Source organism: Camelus bactrianus, chromosome 6 (assembly GCF_048773025.1).
Source record: "Camelus bactrianus isolate YW-2024 breed Bactrian camel chromosome 6, ASM4877302v1, whole genome shotgun sequence".
Classification (NCBI taxonomy): Eukaryota; Metazoa; Chordata; class Mammalia; order Artiodactyla; family Camelidae; genus Camelus; species Camelus bactrianus.
Window position 1 is genome coordinate 74,186,778 of NC_133544.1, and position 23,989 is coordinate 74,210,766.

The 23,989-nt window shown below is 49.1% G+C and overlaps 1 protein-coding gene across 2 annotated transcripts in view; it reads right to left on the reverse strand.

Annotated features, from left to right (window-relative positions):
- Window positions 1-362: 362 nt before the first annotated feature.
- The window catches only part of TGM5 (transglutaminase 5), a 28,251-nt gene continuing 4,624 nt past the window's right edge, over window positions 363-23,989 (reverse strand). The window contains exons 2-13 of one of the 2 annotated variants that reach the window (XM_010965211.3): window positions 22,560-22,739; window positions 22,187-22,432; window positions 19,515-19,633; window positions 16,808-16,936; window positions 16,030-16,207; window positions 7,307-7,445; window positions 6,580-6,683; window positions 6,237-6,476; window positions 5,185-5,547; window positions 4,575-4,735; window positions 3,241-3,374; window positions 363-3,114 (exon numbers count right to left, since the gene is read on the reverse strand). In XM_010965211.3, coding sequence (XP_010963513.1) covers window positions 2,961-3,114; window positions 3,241-3,374; window positions 4,575-4,735; window positions 5,185-5,547; window positions 6,237-6,476; window positions 6,580-6,683; window positions 7,307-7,445; window positions 16,030-16,207; window positions 16,808-16,936; window positions 19,515-19,633; window positions 22,187-22,432; window positions 22,560-22,739 — 2,147 coding nt within the window. In that variant the 3' untranslated portion in view covers window positions 363-2,960. Of the gene's footprint in view, window positions 3,115-3,204; window positions 3,375-4,574; window positions 4,736-5,184; window positions 5,548-6,236; window positions 6,477-6,579; window positions 6,684-7,306; window positions 7,446-16,029; window positions 16,208-16,807; window positions 16,937-19,514; window positions 19,634-22,186; window positions 22,433-22,559; window positions 22,740-23,989 lie in introns of both variants that reach the window. The other variant, XM_045524292.2, reaches the window with a different exon arrangement.

The window sequence follows — 23,989 nt, forward strand, 5'->3', positions numbered from 1 at the left end:
ACAGTGTGAACAGTGAGTATGCTACCTCTGCGTAAAGGTGTGTGTAGGGGAGAATATATATGAATTTGCTTGTGTTTCATGAAAGATTTCTGGAAAGTTATTCCTGCTCCTGGCCTGAGAGTAAGGCTTTTTCCCCCCCCTTTATATCCTTTAGTATCTTTGTACCATAGGAATATATTCTGTGTTAATATTAAAAAAAAAATTTGCAAGGATAAGAAAAGGCTGACCAGAAGACTGATTTCACCACTGCCAGGCCCCTACCTGGGAGGGCAATGGGGGAGTCATGGGCTGGCTCCCCTTTTGAATTTTGTTTCATTTCCAGTGCTAGCAAAGAGAATCTTTTCTTTCTTGATACAATTTCCGTGGAGTTACACATATCCACTCTCTGGCTGTCCTTCAGCTGGGTCACTTTTGAAGGAGCCTAGGATGGGACAGATACTGCTGTGGTTTGGTTGAGCTGGGGAAAGGGGAATGGGAAACATGAGAAATTGAAGGTTTGTGGCAACCCCGCATTGTCAAATGACTAGCAATTTTTAGCAATAAAGTATTAATTAAGGTGTGTACGTTGCTTCTTTAGACATAATGCTGTTGTACACTTAATAGACTACTATACAGTGTAAACATAACTATTGTATGTAGTGGGAAACCTAAATATTTGTGACTTATTTTATTGCAATATTTGCTTTATGGCGGTGGTCTGGAACTGAACCTGCAATATCTCTGAGGTCTGCCTGTGCTGAATTCCATTAGGGTTGGGGGTTGGGAGTTGGAAATGGATCGGGGGAGGACCTTGTTTGCCTTGTTTACTGTTCTATCCCTGGGCCTAGAATAGTCTACACAAAGGTACTCAATAAATGTTAAATGAATGGATAAAAGACAACCTTCACATTCAAGGAAGGCCCTAACTCTAAGGAGTGACCCTAATGGGAATTGCAAGGTCTTCTGACAGACCAAGGTGAAGAACTAATTGTCCTTTAAGTGCTTCTCAAATTATGCGAAGTCTGCTGAGCTCTGCAAAATAGAATCAACTTTAAGCATTGACATCACGGGCAATGACTGTGATCCAAGGCTTAGAGGAAACAGATGCCTGAGGGTGATCGTGGGCCAAATTCCTTAGACTGTCACTTGAAGCTCTTCCCTTCCCCTCCCTCCAGGCTCTTGCCACATTTTTTCCCCTGCAGCTTGCTCCCTCCTGCTCTGATCTCTAGCTGTCTGAATGACTTGCAGTTCCTGACTGCTTTACTCCACCCCCACCCCTTCAACCTGGAGTCTATTTGGCTAACTCCTGGCTTTTTAGCATTTAGCTTAAATGCCACTTTCTCCAGGAAGTCTTCCTTGATCCACAGTCCCCAGACTGGACTAGTTGCTCCTCCTCATGCTCCACAACATCCTGTGTTCACGCAATAGTGGTTCTCACCCTCTGTATTATAACTTCCTGTTTCTCATTCTCTGCATGCTTAGACTTGAGCTCCATGAGGGCAGGCCTTGGTCCTTCTTATGTCCTCAGTGCCTATCAGAGTCTGGCACCTAGTAGAAATTCAGCGAATATTTATTGAGGGAAAGAGTAAAAGAACATGGTGTTAAAATCAGGATTCGTGAGAGAGTCTGAGAGTGCAGTACCTGAAACATTCCAAGTACTTCAGAGGTCATTGCCTCTGTAAGATGTTCCACTCCACAATGTTTTCCTTGAACGATCTTTCATGATTGTCAGGCAATAATTATAGAATGAAATAATTATAGGCTATTTCCAGCTCCGTGCTGCCAGGATTTTCCTGGTTCTCAGCCGTCTCTTTAACAGGACTGTCAACCTCCCATGTAATTTCCACCACACCTTCTCCTCTCCCTCTGATTAACTACACTTACCCTTTTGTTTATGTATAATAGAAGTCTTTAACTTTTTAATTTAATGTGTGTATTTATTATATGCCCTAAACAGCTCTCTCAGTCATGTAGCCAGTGCCAAGAGGGCTGGTGCCTCATGCCTTCCTCCATGTGGTGCTGTGAGAAGCGGGTGTATTGCAGAGGGGACAGTGCTTGGAGTTGCTTTGTGTTCAGCAGGACCATAAGCACAAGGTGCAACCAATAGAAAAGTCTGAGAGTACTTCATTCCCTACCAAAAATCTACCTCACCGCATCATTCGCTGACTTTGTCTACAGAGCCCTGAACATCCCAGGGCCATCCAGGACCACAACGCACAGGTGGACTGTCAGTCAAGGGGTTGGAACTGTTTGGACTGAGGGACCTCTTAGATGTGATTTAGGAGGGGACTCAAAGGAAGGCAAAGTGAGACATCTCCCAGGTTTTTTTTTTTTTCCTAAGACACAAAGACAGAGTATGTAGAAAATCTACAAGGTTTTTGTTTTCCTAAGTCAATCACCATCTGTCAGTACCTTCTTTATTTGTTGACATGTTTGTTTTCTGTCTCCCCCGCCCCACCCCCAGGATGTAAGCTCCACAGCAGGGGCAGGGGCTTTGCTTTGTTTACTGCTTGACACATACCAGGAGCTCCTATTTCCTGAATGAATTAATGGGGTCAGGCAGTGAAACAGTAGAACACTCCCAGCATTCAGGGCACAGGAGGGAACTGCTGAGGGGAAAGTGATGACTGTAGGGGCACAAAGATGAGAACAAGGATGGAAGTTTATTGGTTCTAGTGAGTTAGCCATTGCAGGGCAAAGTGACAGTGAGCTGCTCAGCCAATCTTCTTTCTTGACATCTGGGGGTCAGTAAGTCATGGCCACGTCCACAATTCTGGACTTCATGGCCAATGTCACAATTCTGGATGGGACACCATGGAATCCCTGGGCCCTGAACAGAGAGTCCTGGGGAGCCATGTAAATGGCCCACGGGACTATCCATCGCTGGCATCTCCTCTGGGTGGGGAATGGCACAGCTTGCATTTGAACTTGCTCCTTTCCCAAAGTGTAAAATCTATGTGTCCAGCTCATTGTCCCAGAATTTATAACCCAAAGTCTACATAGACATTCCTGTAACCCTTGATGTCTTTAAACTTGTTGCTCCTCAGATTCGCTTGGATCTGCCTTTGGCCACTCTTGAAGGGGACAGTCTCCAGAGTGAGGCTGGCTCTGTGTTGGGGTTGGAGGACTCCAATGCTGTGGCAGAGAAAGGGGACTGTCAGAAAACTAACCCCACCGCCCTTTTCCACTCGGCAGCCAGGCCTCCCCCTTCCCTGGGCTCATTACCCCAGGATCAGATAGGCGGGAAGGCTGAGCACTCACAGGACTCTCTGCTGCTTCCTGAAGAGCCCGCTTCCTTCCACAGTCAGCACACAGTCTGCCACCTGCTCTGAGAGCGGGTTTGAAAAGATCACCTGTATAGAGAGCGGCTGGTTCACAATGGCTGCTCCTAAAACCTGAACAGGGAAGCCCAGAGGAGAGGAAGGAGCAGAGCATTAGTCTCATTCCCTAGTTCCCCAAACATCCATGGAGGGCACTGTCCCCGAGATCTGTTTCTTGAAGAGCTGGACTTCCATGGACTGTGTTTTTCCAGCTATGGACAACTTAATGGGTTGTCATGAACATTCTTAAAAAAAGGAAATAGAATATCATTGTACATCATACAAAATATTATTATGTGAAACCTTCACTTCACTTACACATGTATGGATATTTGTGTAAAATATTTTTACTCAACCCAGCTTATGGAAAGGTCTGATGAATCGGGAGTCTCCAGTAATGTTTCCTCTGCTCCAGGGATTTCATCTGAGGGTGAAATAATCAGGCACTCCCAAAGGATTCTCATGCATAATTTGAGTGGAGAATCTTCTTTGGCAGTTTTTGTTTGTTTCTTCTTTTCGAAATCTGACTCCATCCCTTCCCTCCCTCTTATCATAACTGGTTCAATTTCTTTTCACCCCAGTGTGTGAGTCCAGAGCAATGGATCATTCAGGGCTTAGAGAGAAGGAAGGAGCCCAGGAAACCTGGAGGCACTTTTGGAAACCCTCCCTAAGACCGACTCCAGGGGCTGGACTTGTTGGACACACCCCACCAGGGGGGCACCCCAGGTCCAGGAGGCTGCTCGGCCTTGGGGAGACAGCACTGGAAGGGAGGGCCCTGTGAAGTCCCCCACCCCCCCTGTGTCAGAGCAGGAGAGGTCCTGGGAGGCCACCTAGTCTAATCTGCTCAGTGACAGCTCAAGACTCAGAGGCCCAGTGGCTGCTGGAAGGATGCTCAGCCAAGAAACGGCAAATCAAACCTGAGTTGACATTTGTTCAGGCAGTGCTCTTCCCTGCACTCAGGACCCTCCCATCTGAGCTCATGTTCCCTCACATTGACCCTGGGGAAAGCCAACAGCAAGAGGAGGCACAACAGAGGGGTGTCTCCCTGAGCTCCCTGTGACAGTTGCTTGCTGTCCACCCATAAGGCTTCTCATGGTGCAAGAGCATGGAAACCTTGCCCAGTGTTTTCAGATAAACCTCCTGCTCCTGCTGAGGGGGTATCTGGAGGCACCAGAAGAGGCGCCTCTCCTGGAGGAGGAGGGGCTGCTCTCAGGGGCTCCACCCCTCCCAGGCCGTCCTGCGGAGCCCCAGGCCCCATGCAGGGCTCTTGCCTACATTAATCATGATGCCAGGATAGGCTAATGTGATGATCTTGTTCACCAGGATCTTCTCAGGACTGCTCTTCTCTTCGCCCAGGGCACTGATGCGGATCAGCTTGTCTGTGGACAGGTACTGGCTGTACTGGGAATAGGGGATTTTGCAGGGGTGGCTCTTTGCTATGGAGAGAACACAGGATGAGGTGAGACTCACCAGAGAAATCAGCAGGGCCTGGGTGGATCTGGGGACCCTTCTATGGAGAGGTGGGGGCCAACATGTGCCATGAAGCAGGTGCTAGGTTTCCAGATGGAGAGACTGAGAGGGGAAGTGGCTTGCCCAAGGTCATTCTGCTTGGAAATGGTGCGCTGAGGCTCTAACCAAGGTCGGGATGACTTCAAAGACAAGCTTTCCCCACTAACCCAGGCTATATTACTTGAGGTGTTAAGGAAGTGCTGGAGGAGGAAAGGGAAGGAAGGACAGGAAGGACTCTGTTGGAAGGGATGCTGGGAAGACCAATGTCACAGGGGTTTGCCCCCAAACCCTTGTTGACTGCCTCGACCCCAGTGGCATTTTCATAAGGCACTCTGTGTACACAGATTGTCCACATGCCCGTACCCAGAGCCCGTACCTTCTTCAGGAGAGAGTGTGATGAAGGCTGTGTCCTGCCAGAATGGAGGCAGGGGGCTGCCATCATGCAGCAGAGACTGGGCACTCAGATTCACTTTGAGGTCCTTGAACTGGGCTGACATGTTGAGGGCCAGCAGGACAAACCTTATGTCCTGGCCCATGTCGGGTGGGTCGAGCATCTGGAACTTCAGGGAGACCCGGACAACATCACTGGGACGAAGGGAAGGAGTATCCAGGCTCCGAGGACTGGCCCTGGGTGGCATGGACCCGGAAGGTGGCGAGCCTGCTCCGAGGAAGCCTTGGGACCTTCCAGCTTTCAGCTTCTGAAGAGCCTTCAGAAACATCTCCCTCTCCTGGGGGGAACCTGGGAGGGCAGAACACAGCACCAGCTGTGGGCCAGGCTGCCCCGGGGGGTAAGACTTGGCTGAACACCCTCAGCAAGGGCTCCATTGGTACCGCAAAGGTGTGAAAACCTTCATTTCCAATAACAAATGCTCCCTGCCACTCAACAAGTGCTGTCCCAGTGTCAGGCTCTGCTGAATTCTTATACCTTTCATCCTCATATCAACCATGAGAGAGAGAGATCATTATTGTTATTCCACATACAGATGAGGAAAATGGGGCTTAGAGAAGTCACCTCACTTGCCCCAGTCACACAGCTTCCATGGGGCCAAATCCAGGTGGAAACCGAATTCGTCTGACTTGAAAATCTGTGCTCGTGACCACTAGACGCTGTTCTGCCTTCCCCAAGGGAAAGATGAAGGTCCACAAATGCAGAGAAATAAGCCTCTTAAAGGCAACAGGTTGGGAGGGGGCAGAGCTCAGTGGTAGAGTGTGTGCTTAGCATGCACGAGGTCCTATGTTCAATCCCCAGCACCTCCATATAAATAAATTAAAGCCTAATCCGCCCCCCAAAAAACCTGAAGGGCTGAGGAGACAGTGAGCCTGGGTCCTGCTCCCCTAGGGGGCTGCCCCGGCTGTCAGGGAGGTTCCCTGGGGTAGGGAGGAGGCACCCACAGGACTTGGACTCTGTGGGGCCTGGTCTGGCCATACCTTCTGCGTACTTATAGTTCTGTGTGATGTCGTCCCGCTCATCGCTCTGGATGCTCTTGGTGCTGATAAAATTACCAACAGAACTGGTGTCCCGGTGAAGTTTCTCCTCCTTCCCTCCAAAGACCAGCCAGGACATGCAGTCAGCATTCACCATGGAAAAGGTGAAGGCTGTGTCATAGTTCAGATCCACCTCTCCCTCTTTGATGGCCCTGACGGAGGCAGGACCGCAGCAGTAGAGGCCTGCAGGGAAACAGAGGGGCCTTGGTGGGCTGTGGCTACAGGGCCGGCAGGGCGGGGGCTGTTGCTGTGATGGGGGCTCTGCCTGTCCTCTGGGGAGCCTCACCATTGCTGGTCTCCTGTGGCGTGGCGTCCAGCACCTGCCAGCCTCCGTATCCGGGAGGGAGGTCCTTCCGGGCCATCCAGCACTCGTTCCAGACGTGGAAATTCCTGAGGGAGAAGCCAGGGGAGTCGGCATCAGATGAAGCCTGGGGAGAGTTTGTCGTGCTTGTGTTCTTTCTGAAGCAGGGCAGGATAAGTGGATGGACGGCTAGATAGAAAGACAGACAGCTCTCTGCAGGCCTTCACACCCCCTGTGGGTGACAGAGGGTGGCTTTCCAACTATGAGCCTCAACCTGCCCAGAAAAGAGCTCTCCTCTGAGAATAGAGAGAGAAGGTTTCCAGAGCCAACAGAAGTTAGAAATCTTTCACTGTCTCGCACGAAGTTCCTTGTGGCCCTTTTCTGTGTGTGCTGCAGACTCACAGAGGCCATCATGGGCTTGTGTCCAGAGGAGCGACTTCAGACCCTCCTTGGCCAGAGCCACAGGCTGAGTTTTAAATGAAGGAGGTGGCAAAGGAGCCAGGAAAGCGAGCTCTTGTGATGTGACGATTCTGAACTCAGAAAATCCTTGTTTTTGTGCTCAGCTGCCTTCCCGCCTTCGGGATGGGGATACCAAGCCCCGGGTCTGGTGAAGATGGGGGTGAGGGGGTGGGAAGGCAGAAGGCTGGAGGGCACCATCCTGCTCTGCTGCCTGCTCGTAGGGTTTGCCCTAGAGAGAGAAGTTGCTTCTCACCAGACGGTGTCCTTCTTCTTATTCTCCAAAATCCTGCCTGTGCTGTCGTAATACTCATCTATGATCAGATTTCCGTCTGTGTCGTGGCCAGAGTCAAAGTTGGTGATCACGCGGGTAGGGATCCCCAGGCACCTCATCACTGTAGAAAGAGAAGAAAAATCTCCTGTGGGCTGTGGATTCCTGGACTTAGGGCCCTCAGCTCAGGGAAGTCGTGCATTTGGCACCTGCAGGACCAGGCAGGAGCTGTCTGGGGCACTGTCTTGGTGACACTTCCAACCTCCCTCCCCACCTTCCCCAGCTCTTCTCCAAGGGGCTTTATGCCCAGGTTAGGCTCCTGGTTGCTCAGACAACAGTGGGTCTAGCCAGTTTCGGGTTCCCTGGCCCCAGCCAGCAGGATGGGAGAGGCATGCCTCACTTCTCTCCTGGCCCATACATCTCCATCTTCAAACCAAATGACTAGAATTTTTTTCTTCTCCTATAGTAAGAATTCTTGGCTGAGAACATCAGATTTTTAGGCAAAGAGTTCTGAATCTTGGATTCCCTTTTCTCTGTGGGTATATTGTCTCGGAAGCTTATCAAGGAACGCATCACAGATCCAGCTAGGAAGGGAAGGGACCTGTAACAAAAGCCTGGAAAAGTAAAAGTCTGTACCTAATGGAGAAGTTCTTGAAAGTAGAATGTTGTCTTTATTCCTGAGGGGGCATCCCTTCCTTTGCCATCTATCTTCTTTGTCCTCTGCCATATTTCTCCCAATTCTGCACTCTTTCAAGAATGGCAGTATCCCCCAGCCCATCCCACCACCTGGGGAATCCCTGCCCCCTCAAGTCCAATAGTGACAGCCCACCTAATTCAATAATAATGATAAAAATAACAACAGTATCTGCCAGCCAGGCCTGGTGCTGAGTGTTTCCCATACCTTATGCTCAGGACAACCCTGCATGGAAGTTGCTGTTATCATCCCCATTTTATAGGTGAAGAATCAGAGGCTGAGAAACGTTTGCTGCCTTGACTAAAGCCACACAGCTAGGCAGCAGCAGAGCCATCCCTCAAATCCTGGTTTCACTGCTAAGCTCTTACCCGTTTTTCAGCCCACCTCCCACAGGTGCACACTGCAGCATTCCAGTGTTTTCACTTTATTATACATCCCAAACATTTTTCAACGTTATCAAATATTTGCCCAAAACAAGATTTCTAGTGGAGGTTATGTTTATGACATGTGGTTGGTTTCTCCTTTTTCCCGTTGTAAATAATGCCATGAGGGACATCTCTGTAGAGCAACTTTAATTTTTTTCCCCCTTGGGACAGATTCCAAGAGGTAAAATGACTAAGTCAAAAAATAGATATTTCTAAGGGTTCTTTGCAAATACTACTGTCTTTTGAAAATGTTCATAATTTTTAGTTTAGATACTTATTTATACTAGACATTTAATTGCTTATAGATGTTAGTTTAGGCTCCTTCTTATACTTTGGCACAAAGTCTCTCCAGGCTGGGGTGGGGACACACCCCTGGATGCAGCCCAGGAAGGGGAGGAGAGAAGCCCAAAGGGGAAGCACATGCTTCCCTGGAGCAGCCAGAATGAGGGCCGGGATCCAGCAGAGCTGACAGTGAATTGTAGGTGGAGGTGACACAGAACCACCTGGGATAGGAGAGTGAAGGTGGGAAAAGCTGCCACTGAAGGAACACGAGACAGGAGTGAGGCAAGAGCATGCGAGTGACTCAGGAGCACTGCGTGGGCACATTTATACTAAGATGACAGTTGGGAGGGTGGATGACATTTATGGTAATCAGAGCACATGCCAAGGAGGGGTGGGCAGGGAGAGCAGCGAGCAAGCCTTCACTCTTCACTGACTGACCAATTCATGAACAGCCACTTGAAGTGTTAGTGGTGGTGTCAACTGCTGGACACGGTGGGATGGGCGCTTTCCCCCCAGCACAGATCACTGGTCTCATGGCAATCTGAGCTCTCTACTAGACATGGCGCGTGGCCTGTCATGATTTGTCAGCCTGTCCCCCTGAGGGCCGGGATCATGTTATATTCATCTTTATTGTTATACAGCCATTAATAATACAGGGCCGGGCCTATTTTGCAGATACGTGGTGCATATTTGCTGGATGGGTGAATGAATGTCTTGTGAATCTTTGGTCCATTCTGGTAATTTCCGACTTCCGCACAGCACTGTCATAATGGCTGCGCTGTGGGTACCAAGCTTGACTGTCAGGAAAGCATAAGGTCTGAGTGGTGATGGATTTGCACTCATCCAGTCTCGCTCTTTCCTCATCGTGGCTTGTGAGAGGACTGAGATGAGGGACAACAGTTGTCACAGCGAGGCAACCAAGGGACAGGAATGGTTCCTTACATGGTGGGGTGGTGAAGGCTTTAGCTTCAGCATCACACGAAGGGAGCTAACAGCATTCAGATCTGCACAGTCGTGCACACATATGTTTCCTGGAGTCTTGCCCCATCTGCCCTGCTTGCTCTGTCCCCCAACAAAGAGCTCATCCTGTCTGTGGCTTCATCTCTCACCCTGTGCCCACAACTCCTGAATTTGAATCTTGAACCTACATGGAGACCTGGCTGTCACTCACCACATCCTCGGACGAGCTTGTCTCTCAGTCTCCCCAAGCTCCCTTGCCAGTTGATGACATCTCATTATCATGGGTGCCAGGCACAGTGCCAAACACTGCACAGGTATTACTCGCTTAATCCTCTCCACAACCCTGTGATTATCCCAACTCTAAAGAGGAAAAATCTGAAGTTTAGAGAGGTTGAGGTCACATGGCAGAAAGAGGAGAGCCAGGGCAGGACTTAAACTCACCTTTCTCTGAACTCAAAGCCTCCCAAGCTTTAACTACAAGCCACACCATGGCAACTTCACTAAATGCCTCAATCTCGGTGTGCCTTCCTCTGTGAAGTTCTCAGTGACAACTCCACGCCACACCAATCTTCCTTCTTGTGCTCTCAACTCCCATCACCAATGCCATACGTTTTTATCACTGAATGAAGCTGTCTGTCTGTGATCTTATAGATTTGTCTTTCTTGTCAGCCAGATTACAGATCCCCGTAGAGTAGGGCTCATATCAAATATTTTTCTTGCACTTCTTCATTCCTAGCACAGTGCTGGCCAGAGTAGAGGCTCATTAAATTTGTGCTGAAGATAGTTTTCTTTAACCTCACTTCTGCAGACTATCATTCCTGCTGACCCAGTTTGATGTGAGGCTCAGGTGACTCACTGATAATTTTGTGGGAGCTGAGTCCCTCATTAAGGAGAAACCCCTGTGGGGTACACATGTGTGTGCACACACGCATGCACATCACACAGTGATGCTTGGACAAAGCGGGACAAGATCTCAGAGTCAGGAAAGGACTGCAGAGTTCCTAAGGTCTATTACACCACACCACACTCCTGGCTTTAATTACTGTGTGTCTTCACTCAGCCAGTCAGTACTCACTCCATGACAAGTGTCAAGCCCCTGTAGTGAACCAGGCAGTGGCTTGGATGCATACACAAAGATGAAAGACAACCCTGATAAATAGCAGTTCATGCTGTATAGCACAGGGGGAGACTATATTCAGTATCTTGCAGTAACTAATGGTGAAAAAGAATGAAAACGAATATATGTATGTTCATGGATGACTGAAGCATTATGCTGTACACCAGAAACTGACACAACATTGTAAACTGACTGTATGTCAATAAAAACATATATAAAGTTTAAAAAAAACCCAGACAATCCTGCCTTCAAGGAGCACAGCTTCACTTCTGATCAGTGGTGGACACTGTCCTGAAGGTGCATTAAAACATGGAGTCAGGACCGGTGGTGAAGTCTTCTCACCAGTTCTTCCCTCCTCTGTACCCCCATGTGGAAATGTAGCTCCAATTTTATAAGAGAAATCAGTGCAAAGTTCAGGTTCAATTTATCAATATTCATTTGATCAGCATCGCTGCCACACTTCCCTGGCTCATACTGAAGAATATAGTCATTGTCCCAGTTAATAGAGTCAAAGTAATTGTATTTAAATATGATTTTTAGCATCTTTTAATTTCTCCCTGGATGCATTAAGCTTCCAAATGGTAAAAGTATCACTTCCTCCTCCTCCTCCCATGCCTCTAATTGTCACTTATAGCCAAGATGGTTATATCGCCTTGATTTTTCAGATATGCCATCACAAAGTCCTATCTGAATAGTTCTCTTTTGTGTCCAATAAAAATGAAACCTAAAAGTTCTCTAAAAAAATAAAGTCTATTTTTAAAAATTACCAGGCATATAAAGAAGCAGGAAAATATGACACATAATGAAAAAATGCTTACAGAACCAGATCCACAAATGACAGATATGATGGAATTAGCTAACGAGGACCTTAAAACAGCTATTTTAAACATTACCAATATACTCAAGAGAAGGTAAAGGAAAACATGAATATAATAAGAAAAATATAAGATAGAAAAAAGACCCAAATGGAACTTCTAGAGATTAAAAAATGTCATATACAATACAAAAAACATACTGGAAAAAAATACCGTGCAAAAATAAAACTATACTCTTTCTGAAAACACATTCAAACACCATGCTCCATATTAAGTGCATCAAAATGTCTGCCTATCGTTGAGGGGAGAATAGGAATGGGTTATGAGATAAAAGGAGGGAAAATCAATTAAATAAATAATTAACTGTTTTAAAAGAGGGACTAAACAGACTAATTATGATAAATGCCACAAAGTAAGGAATATAATTTAACCCCAAACACTTCAAGGAAAAAAGAAGGGAAATAGAGTAAAAAATGTCGTAGAGAGGACGAGGAGCTGAAGTTTGGGGGATGGTTAGAAACACTTTTTGAGCAAGACCCAGCCCGACCTCTGGAGCCCAAGAGCCAGAAATTAAAACAGTATCAGACTCATTATAATGGCTAACACTCATGTAAATCTAAGCAGGTGCCAGGCATTTTTCCAAGTGTTTGCCACGTATTAACCCACCACCCTGCCAGGGAGTATCCCATATGATCCTTGATGTCTCATAAATCAATGAAGAATAGCAGTAGATTTGTGTTTAAGCCAAAGACTGAGGCAAAATAATGCTCTGGGGCCTTGGCTGAGGCTCCGTCTTCAAGAAGGGAGGGCTCAGTGAAAACGGTAAGGATGAGAGCCACTGTGTTGAAGGTAATGAGACACACTTTATAGAAGCCACTACACGACTAAGTAAGAGGAAATCTTAGATGACATCTAGCCCAGGGTGTTCAAAACAGTTTTATGCAGAGGACTCTACATGTGAGCCAATTCCTAAGTGGGGATCCACTCTATAAAAGCCGTGCACGTGGGGTAGTTTGAGGTGGAGAGAGGAGACCCCAGGCCCGAGCACACAGCTCATCTCCCAGGCTGTTTCCTGCCACCCCTGCCCTGGGACTCAGGGCCCAGGGCCCTGCTTTCCAGAGGAAGGGGTGAGGCCATGGGCCTGCTCAGAGTCCCCTGCCTCCCAGCCCAAGTCGCAGCTGCCCCAACCCTACCCCATGCAGTCATGGGCAGGGACAGACCAGGCACATTCCTAGGATGCCCGGCTTTTCTTTTTCAAATGACTTTATTGAGTTGTAATTCACATACCACAGAATTCACCCTTTTAAAGTGTCCTATTCAGGGGTGTGTAGTATATTCCCAGGTTGTGTAACAGTCCACACTGTCTGATCCCAGAACATCTCATCACCTCAGAAAGACACTCCCTGCCCACTAGCAGTCATCTCCCATTCTCCCCTCCCCTAAGCCATAGGCAACCACTAATCCACCTTCTGTCTCTATAAATTTGCCTATTCTGGGCATTTCACATATATGGAATCATACCATAGGCAGCTTTTAGACTCCTGGCTTTGGGGAAAATTTTCAGGTGACAGGTCACCACTGTCCCCTCTGCTCCCTTGTTACAGAGCAAAGCATCCAGGCTACTCCACAGACCTCAGCCAAGGGCTGAGGGCCTGACCTTGTCTCAAGGAGTGGTAGCCAAAACGGGAAAAGCCTGATGACCAAGAGAGCTATGGGGCCGCCAGCCCTGAGCACTGGAAACGTAGGTCAGGGATTTCTCTGAAATTCCCAAAGTACTAGCCAACTAACTTAATGTCAAGGAAAGAGCTGTCCAAAAAATTTTAATCATATCTTTGATGCATGCAAAGTCTCCTTGTTGTGATTTTTCTTTAGGAAGTTGAACTCAATATGCTGACATTATTTTTAAAAAGCAATACTGGGAGGCAGAGCTGCAGAGGGGAGAATGAACGGCTGAGTCAGATAGGAGTCACATGGTCACCTTAAGCCTCAGTTTTCTTATCTGTAAAATAACAGTAATGATATCTACTTCACAGGTGGTTAAGAGGACTGGGAAATGCACAGCACGTGCCTGAGGCACAGGGGAGACTGGGTAAATGGTAGCTGCTAGCAACATTCATGCAGCAGTGTGGTCCAGTGGTCAGAGCATGCCACAGCTGGACGTGAGACTGGCTCTGCCACTCAATGTCCTCATCTGCAAAATGGAAATGATGATAGACCCTACCTCACAAGGCCATTTGGGGGCATCAAACAAGGTGACTCTAGTTAGAACTTACTGAGCGCTGACCGTAGCCAGGCATTATTCTAAGCGCTGTCTGTGTGCATTCAATAAACCTGAGACATAGTACTATTAATTTCCCCATCATGTCTGAGGAAACTGAGGCACGAGTTAAATGACTCGCCTAAGGCTACTCAGCCAGTTAGCGCTGGTATTTGAACCCAATCAGTCTACCTCCAGAGTCCGCATGCTTCACCATGATTCTAGGCTGTCATGGTTTTAGCACAGTGCCTGGCATCAAGGAAGTCCCCAGTAAACGTCAGCTATTGTGGTTGTTAAATAATAACAATATTGTTTTTAAATGTGCTTTTGCGACTGTACTGGGTTAAAGAATTTGATTAAATCCTTGGCTTTTAGTGGAGGAGGGAGTCTGGATCTTACCTATCTTTGTATCCAAGATTATTAGAAGCATTGTACCTAGCACAGGATAAGGACTCAATAAATATTGGATGAATGAATGAGTTTTTCAAACTGATAGACATATTTATTAACATACAGCATGGTGGCCCTGATGGGGAAGGCTTGTGTTGATTGAGCTACAGGTGGGCCAGGCCACGTTTGACCCACTTTGCCCAACCCTTTGCTTCCTAGGTCACTAAAGGCCATGATTCTCATAAAGATTTTAATTGATCTGCTCTCATAGCATAATCTCCATTCACTGGCTCCATCTCCCTCATCACCCAGTGCCAGACAACCACACCCGAACCCTGGCCCTCTCCCTCTGTGCACACACACCTGGCCCATTAGACCCTAGGCTTTTCCATGCCCAGGAAGGCTCCCTCTCTAGCATATGCAAGATCGATCCATTCTCTGCCTTCAGTTTTGTGCCTGCTCCCTGGATGACATTCACCCAAATGTCTGCGACTCTGGGTATCAAAGCTGGCGAATTCCTGGTTTCTTACCCCGGGGCAATCAAAGCATCCAACTCCAGATGGGGCTTTGCAGCCTCAGAGGAGGAGCAGCTCAGGACTTCCCCTCGTCAGCCCACATGAAGTCATCCTCTGTGGGTGTTGACAGAAACCTCCTGGTGCCCTGGCACAGAGGGCTGGCACCAGCTGCTTGACAGCCTGGGGCTCTGGAGGCTTCCTCCAAGAGCCCGGAGACGGGTGCAGCACAGCATACACACAGACCACACCAGCCTTTGTCATACAGGGAGTTTCTTCACCGAGGGCCTGAGCCCGCAATCAGCACCAAGCTGTGGGCAGGTCTGCCTTCCCTGTGTTGGACTACGGAGCCCTGTGAGTGAAAGCTACGCTTGGTCTCTTTCTTCAGCCAACAAGAGCAATACCTTCCTGATTGTGGCCCAAGTCAGGTACACAGATATGTGTGCCAGGAGGCCGAGAGCTGGTCTAGTCCCAGGCATGGGGTGAGGGCCAGGGGCAAGTTTGGCCCTGGGTGAGGCAGATAGCCTCCTCTTGCTACCTCCAGTGTGTAACTCATTTCCGGGTGTTCCCTCCCTCAAGACTCACCTCCCTTCCTTCTGCTGGCTCCTCCTGCCACCTGCAAACCAACTTTCATTTGCCTCCTTTCCCAATACATGTTTCGAGGCTTTTCTTCTACTCATGCAGCATGCACTTCCTCTCTGAAAAGCTGATCTCTCATGTTCCCCCATTCCCTGACTCCCTGGGCTGGGTCAGGACTCCAGGCCCCGCTGGATGTGTGACAACTCCAGATTCAAGGTCACTGTACTTGGGTCGCCATCTTGCTCTGGCCCCATGGCCTGTACCCCTGCTCTGACCCGCATTTCCTTCCCACGTATACATCTTCATCAAGCCCATTCTCTGTGCTCAGAAAGGGCACTAGTCAGTTTGTTAAGTTTTCTAATTACTTGGCCTCTCACCTCATTCCTGTCTTGGACCTGGACAATTCCCAGCCAGGCTGTTAGCAGTTTTCAGTTAGGTTGTCCAAGTTCAAAAGGAGGGAAGGGCTCCGGGTTCTGAGAAGTGTGTGATTTCCACCTCAGAACCATCTGCTGAAATAAGCCCAGATACGTGGAGTCTGAGGTCAGTGAAGAGACATTTTGCCTCCCTGCAAACGTCCCTTGGTGGAAACTGTGAGACTGGGACAAAAGTGGTTCAGAGGGCTGAGACATGAGCTGTGGCACTTTTTGTCTTTCCATGGGGCCCTTTCCGCTCCCTACCTGTGCACATGACCGCGGCAAAGACCCAGCACTGCCCGTAGCGCACTGGCTGGCAGCCTGTGGCGTGCCACTGCTTCAGGATGGCCACGCTGCCCGTCCACTCCGTGGGGTTGATGCCGTCTGAGTATTTCTCACCCCAGTTCCCGTTGAGCACACCGTTGTCATCGTTGCTGTTGATCTGCACAGGAGCCATGTATATACAAGCATTAAAGCAGCCTCTTCCTCAACAAGACGTGATGTGGGGGCTGCCTTGCAAGGCCCATGGGCCTGGGACACAGGAAGCTTTGATCTCATTCTACCTGGGAGCTTCCAGGCCTGCTGGGGAAGGAGTGAGGGTGGGAAGCCAGCTATTCTGATCTGTGCACCACTGTTGATTAATTTATTACTCTATTTCTACCCCCTCCCTTAACCCCTCCATCTCTCATCCCTGCAAAGTCAGAGCTTGGCTCCAAGAGCTTTTGAAAATACTCCAGAGCAAAGGAAATTTAGAAACAAAACCATTTCCCGAACCAGAGCTACACTCAGTCTTTCCCCAAACATCCAATTTAGAATTAATAGAGGTGATGGCCCACACCCAACTATTTCAGAGCTCAGTTGAGAAAAACCTGTTACCCACACCTTTCATCAGTCTCATCCAAAACGGCTTTGCCAAGGGCCCCTGCCTCTCGACTCTTCATTCCCCTGGGGCAGGGGCAGCCGTGAGTGGGTAGGGCTCCCGGGCACAGCTGCCTCCCTCCCCAGATGCCCCCTGGGTGGGCAGAGCCCGGCCCAACCTCACCATGGCGCACACCACTCTGCTGACGTAGACGGGGCTGCCCCGCAGGGCACAGTCTGTGGCTGGGTCGATCTGGAAGTTCAAGCTCTTGTCCAGCAGCTCCAGGCAGATGTCTATGATGTTCTCCTCAAACTGTGAGGAGAGGCACAGGGAGACAAGGCGCCCAGGCTTGGCACACGTGGATATGAACAGAGATACGTGACCCACCCCACCCAGCTCTCCAACGGAGTGTGTCTGGAGAATCAAGTCCATTTGGAAGGAGGCTGTGTCCAGCAGCACAGCCGTAGACTGCCCTGCCTCTGGGGCAGGGACAGGCTCGCAAAGCTCTGGGGTCACAACGCGCCTAGTTTGTGTGTCCTGCTCATCAAATTCCTGGAGTTTCTTCTAATGAGTCTGACTGGCTGAAAAAACTTTTTCTCCTTCTCCTCCCCTTTATCCCCCAATCCTGGAGCCCCTGGAATGTTCTTGCTAAAGCCATATTGCCTCGTCTTCCACCCCTATCTGCTGACCTGGCTCGTTGTTGGTGACTAGCAGCGAGGTGATGGCATCAGCTTGCCCTGGCGCCTGTGATTCAGTGAGGCTCTGGGTTGACTAATAGCATGTGAGTTATGGAAAATTTTCACCCAAGGCAGGGTGGCTCCTTGTTCTTCAGGCTTGGCATGAATGCCACTTCTTCTCAGGCCTTCCCTGAGCCAGAGCCTGGTTAGCTCCATAGGCCTGGCTACATCTCTTACTCATCAGACTCAGTTACAATGATGTAGCCGAGGTCTGTCTTCCCAGCCTGAGTGTCCGCTCTGTCTTTCTCCAGCTCTTCTCCTAACTCTACACCCAGACCTGCCACAGAGTAGGAACTCTGCATCTTTGTTGAATTAGAGTAAATGAAGGCATTTATTCCCACAGAACCCTGGGCAATAAACAGGATTAGGAGTCTTCTCTGAACCATCTTCCCCAGGGCACAGTTTGATCAGTTCACTTTTCTGCTTTAAAATATTCAATAGCCGCTGAGGCCTACAGAATCAAAGCTCTAACCTCCTCTACAAGGCACATAAGACCCTCCTTAATCTGGTCTTCTTCTACCTCTCCAGCCTCATGTCTCAGTATCCCCTGACTCACCATGTTTGCTCCAGCAACACCAGATTCCTTAACCCCTGGAGCAGGCCCAGTCATTTCTGACCTTTGTGTCTTTGTTCCTGCTTTCCTCTGCCCGGGATAGTTTCCCCACCTTCCCTCACCTGGCTAACTCAGTTCAAGTTCCTCTCCCAGGAGGCTTCCCCGACACCTCCATGTCCAACCAAGTGTTCTTCCTCCAGGCTCCCAGAACACCCTGTGCCTGGTTCTCAATCTTTACCTCTCCTGCTGCGTGATAAGTGACCTGCTTATGTGAGCGAGTTCTCGCTACACTGTGGGCTCAGTGACAATGTTTTATTCATTTTCATGCCTCTAGCACCCAGCACCCTGCCTGGCACTGAGCAGGCATTCGATATATGTTCACCAAAGGAGAAAGAGAGAGAGAGAACCCAGGGCTCAGAAAGCAGCAACCCCTCACTTCTGTTTCTCACAGATGACAGCCAGGGGCTCCCTGTCCAGGGGCTCTCCAGGATCGCCATCTCCCCCTGCTGAGTGAGGAGCTGGGGTGTCAGTGGGGGCCAGTTGAGGCTGCCATGTCTCATCTTGACTATAGCCACCCTGGGGGCCTAGGGTGGGCCCGAGGTCACATGTGTGTTGGAGTTCTATCTGGGCAGGTCCAGGAGAGGGACCCGTATCAAACTGATACAAGTTCCACGAGCACTCCGAGGGTTTTCCAGTCGGAACTCCTTACCCCTTCCCAGCAGGCAGCCAGAGCTGGCCCCTCCCCTGCACATGCTCTGGTGCTGGGGCTCAGCCTTGAGAACCCTGTTCCCTGGCCCGGCCCTGGGCTCCCTGGAGCACCTGCTGTTGGCTGAGCTTAAGTGGGAGGTAGGCTCTCAGTAAGGCTGCAGTTGCAGAGCATTGCAATTAATACAAGGCTGTTTTTTTACAAATAAAATCACACGTTTTAGTATGTGTGTAGAAAACAAAATGTAGAGGAACAGAGACCCTGCTGGTGACAGTGCTTGGAACGACCTTCGTGTTCTAGACACCGATTTTTCTAATGTTTCTCTCTAATTTTTTAAAAGCAATTATATATTACTGTAATAATGAGAAGGATACATAATAAAAACAAACAGCTGGAGAGGCAGCAGTAATGAGGAGGGAGACGCACCGCTGCTCATCAGCCCTGCTTCTGACTGAGATGTTCAGGGGACAAGTTTTCCTCAGTGGGACAGAACTGGTCCTAGGGTCTGTCACCTGGGGTTGTGAGGTTGAAGTGAGTGTGGCAACTGAGGGCCCACTGGAAACAAAGTTAACAAACAAAGACCAGGTATCATGGCCATTGTCACTGTTGTCCCTTCAACGTCACCCTCATACTCAGTGGGATTCTGGGTGGGTGCTTTCAGCCGTCTTCCCCCTCAATCCTGTTGTCTGAGTCAGACATGATCCGCAAAGAGCACCTTCCAGCTTTCTACGGCTGCTCCCCTAGCTCCCTGGAGTCATGTCTCACATCTTCCAGGTGCCGTTTTGCTCCACTTTGTCATGAACCTTGCATGAGGGACACCCTCCCAGCCATTCCTGCTTCCCTCTCCCCACGAGCCCGGGGCCTGGATGGGCCAGGAGCAGGGCTGAGACTCACCTGTCCGTAGTTCCAGGGGCAGGGGCGGATCCAGTTCTTGTTCCCTTGGTAGATGAAGCCGTAATCATTCACGACATACTCCTGCCTCTGAGGCTCACTGTCCAAGTAGACAGCATCCCCTGGGAATCAAAGTGGGAGGACACAAAGCAGAAAAGTCATCTTGCCCTACCTGCTTTAATCCCAACCCAAGAAGGTCCAATCTCATGGAAACTGAGCTCTTGGGAGAGAATTAGGTGATACCAAGGCCTACCCACCACCACCCATCAACACCAGCAACAGACTCATTATGAATAAGAGATGGAAAAGGAAAATTTTACCTTTGGTGGAATTTCTTGGTTTGCAAAGCACATTTACATCCTAGCCCCATTTCAAGGTTAAGGAAACAGGCTTAAAGTGATCAGTAACTTGCCCAAACCACACATAAGTAGAGTGAAATTTGAACACAGCCCTCATGTGACTCCCTGTTCCGTGCTCTTTCTGCTACACTCGACCAGTCCTGGTTGGAAATGAGCAAATCAGAACCTAGGGGTTGGCATTGACCTCACCATTCCTTCTGTAGGAATTTATTCTGAGCAAAGTGTTTAGAAAGTGCGCAAAGATTTAGATACTTAAGCTGCTCATCTGAGTGCTATTTATAACACTGAAAAGCTGGAAACAACCAAAATGCCCGGTTCTTAGGGACTAGTTAAATTGTCATCTCTACCACTGAATTCTGTACACTGTTAATGTCAGGGTGCATAACTATATGAATACACAGAAATCTATGTTTGCTCTCTTGAGTGTAAATAGGTTACATAATGTGGATAGCATGAATTGACTTTTGTTAAAAACGCTTATGTATATGAACAGAGGATTTTGAACTCTATTCTAAAAGCTATTCGTAGTATTTTTTTTTCTTTTTGCCTATTGATATTCTCTAGATTTTCTGGAATGAAAGTGCATCTCTTTTATGATATAATTTTTTTTCTTTTTAAAGTTAAGAATGAACAAACGAAAGGCCATGGGGACAGATGTCCTTTTTGCGGGGTCCTGGAACTGTCTGGAACCTGTCTGACCCTGAGGTGATGGTGGCTTCCCCCTTTCCTCAGAGGCAGCCTCAGACATAGCCTGAGAGCTCCCTGATGGAAGAGGAGTCCTTGCTGAGATGCATTTTATCGAGGTTTTGGACCAGAGAACTGCAGGTTCATGGTTGAGCCCACATACATCCCTCTTCATAGTGGGGACCAACAGTGGCCTAAGATAGGGTGGAGCTCCCCAGCCAGCCTCCTGGATGTGGTGATGGGGCAGCTGCTGATCCTGACCTCAGCCCCAGCTGACTCCTAGCCCCACGCTGGTTCTCCTGGGGAGCTGGGTGTGGCGCAAGCCTCAACAGAGAAGGCCCCACAGGTACCACTTTCCTCTCCACAGTTCAGGAGAGCCCTCAGTACGTTTGAAACTCCCAGCCTTGGAAGCCAGGAGAGGTGTGTGTGTGTGTGTGTGTGTGTGTGTGTGTGTGTGTAAGAGGGGGATAGAATAGGGAGAGGCAGACAGACAGACGAATGTCCACCTTGGTCCAGTGGCAGCACTTCTCCTGGGCTGATAGGTAAGCGTTCTGAGCTGCTCCGTGGCGGGGCAGTGGGAGGTGACAAGAGATGCAAGGGTCTGGGTTCTGGCAGGACCCAGCAGACCCCCTGGGGACAAGGTTAGGGGATAAGGGAGAAAGGAGAGGGAGGAAGGGAGGGGATGTCCTCTAAGTCAGAAGTGAGACTTTGTAAAGTCTGGCTTCTGCCCGAAAGCCCAACAGAGGCATTCGCTACCCTCAATCCTCCCTGCCCGTCTTCCCGCTCTCCCCTCCTGGCTTGTCCACCCTTCCTTCTGCCCACACTGTGTCTGCATATCTATAGAACACCCCTGTCCCCAGGAAGATTTAGAGGACTGGGATTGTGGGACAGGTGGTGCCAGGATACTTTCTTGTAGCTTTGTTTGTCTGAGACAAAAACTGGAAACAGCCAAAATGCCTGTAAATTGGGAACTAGTGCATCTGGAGTAATTGTAGCTGTTAAAAAGAATGTATGGATAGGAAAATATGTCCAAAGTTGAATTGTTAGATGAAAAATTCAAGTTAGAGCGTGCTATGTATTAAATAATCCCCTTTGTCTTATGTATTGTATAATCACACATGCATGCACGTATGCATAAATTCATATTTGATTAAGCATAGAACACCTTTGCAAGGCCACACAAGAACATGTTAACAGGATTTCCTCTGGAGGATGGAACTTGGAGATTGGAATAAGGTTTTACTTTTCACCTTGTACTTTTCTTTCCTTTTTTTGGCTTTACCCTTCATTCCACAAATACTCAATGCGATGCACTTATTACTCTTATAATGAAAAAACTCAAGTTAACTTAAAAAGTATGCTAAAGGTGGATGTTTTAACAGTGACCACACTTAATTGTAATAGTTTTCTTTTTAAGTAAAGATGACTTGGTTCATCATTTTAAAATTCTAAAGAAGTACATACATAGTGAGGTTTCTCTGCCCTGCTTGTTGGGAAGTGCTGAGTGCATGGGATTGGGAAGATTTGTGGGTGGCCAGGGAGCAGGGGTCTGAAGATCCTGGAGCCTGGCTCTTCACGGCACTGACAAAGGTGCAGAGCTGGGGGACCCCTGACACGGGCATCCCACCTCACCTGGGCACCAGGGGTTGAAGAGTAGAATGAACTCTCCGAGCTGATAGGCTGTGACAGGCCCCTGTAGGGATTTGATGTGAACCTTCAACAGGTACCGACCCACGGCCGCTGTGGGAGGGGCGCACAGGCTCACTTCCAGGGAGGTGGCCCCGAGGGTCTCCAGTGAGGCGATCCAGGGGCTGGGGCCACTGTGACCTGCCAGGCTGAACACGGCCCGAGTCCCCTTGGCCAGGTCTGGCAGTGGTCCTGAAATGAAAGCAGAGCTGAGGCCCTCTGCGGTGACCTCCCAGCCCCCGAGAATCCTCCCACCACACACACACACACACACACACACACACACACACGGCCCCTGCGAGCCAGCCAGGCTCCTCACCGGTCTCAGCCACAAAGATGATGTCGTCCAGGCCCGGCTGGAAGGCCCGGTTCCTGAAGTACAGGGTGATGTTGAAGCTCTGGCCCCGGCGGAGGAGCAGGCGGTTGGAGCTGATCTCCTCCGTGTGGTGCCGCACGTTGTTCCAGGAGCTCTGCAGGTCTATGAGGGCCACCTCCAGCCCTGGGAAGACAGAAGGGCAGGGTTGTGGGGTCTGGTCCAATCCTGTCTACTACTTACTAGTTGTGCAAACGTGGGAATGAAACTTAGCCTCTCTGAGCCTCAGTCTCCAAGCTGGTGAAATAGAATCCATGATCTCAGCCTTACAGGGTTGGTATGAGGACTGAATGAGGCTCCATGCATGCAAGGGCCTCTCTCTTATTTCCTTCCTCCCTTCCTTCTTGGCTTCTCTGACCCTTTATCCCCTCCTGGAGGTGCATGGTTTTCTGCCTCTGTTTGACTCCTTTTGTAGGCCTGGCCAAGTTCAATTACTCCTTTCAGCCTAGCATGTCTCCAGCTTCACCCCAGCATCCTCTTTCTTGGGCTTAACAGTTCCACTGGTCCCTGTACCAGCCTCCAGATCTAGGAGCAATTCCCTGGGTGAGCTACTATGCTTTAAGGAATTTGCTGGCTCTCTGACTGCCACTAATGCTATGTGTCCAGTCCCCTGGGAGCTGGGATGCTGAGGACAGTCACAGAAAGGCCCACTCCCAGCCCCCTGCAGCTTTCACTAAAACATAGACCGACCTCTTTGTTCTCCAATTGTGCCTCCCCCAGAAGGGCTCCATTTCTGACTTCTCCGTGTTTGACCATGGTTCTACCCTGGTCCCCACGCACCTAGACTTACAACCTTTAAATCACAGTTGGCACACCCATCTTCTTCTCAATCTATATCCATTCATGTGTCATAAGTCCCTGCACGCCTTCCCTTAAAATATCTGTGTTGTCCATCTGTCCCTGTCCGCACTAGTACATTTCTGACCTCCTCACCTCCCTCCTAGTGACTGTAACAGCCTTCATCAGATCTCCTGCTTCCTGTCTCTCCACATTACCCACCCCTTAACACATCACCAGATTATCTTCCCTCAAGACAATGTGATCATACCATCCTTTTGCTTTCAAAGTCCTGAGATACCCCATAGCCCACCATACAAAAGGCACTCTCCTTAACCTGACACTTATGACGCTCCACACCTGGCCGGAACTTACACTTACATTCTCACCTCTCACCACTCCCAGCATGGGCGTTCTCCTCCAGCCAATCTGTCCCCAAGCAAATGGTAGCCCTACCCGTCCAGGTATTTTGATCCCACTAGAGCCGCAACTCAGAACACTCCCTCACTATCTAACCAAAGTCCACCTGTCCTCCAAGACCTAGTCACGACCTTCCTCCTTCTCACCTCCCACTAATCTCCAGCACTTAACCACACCAC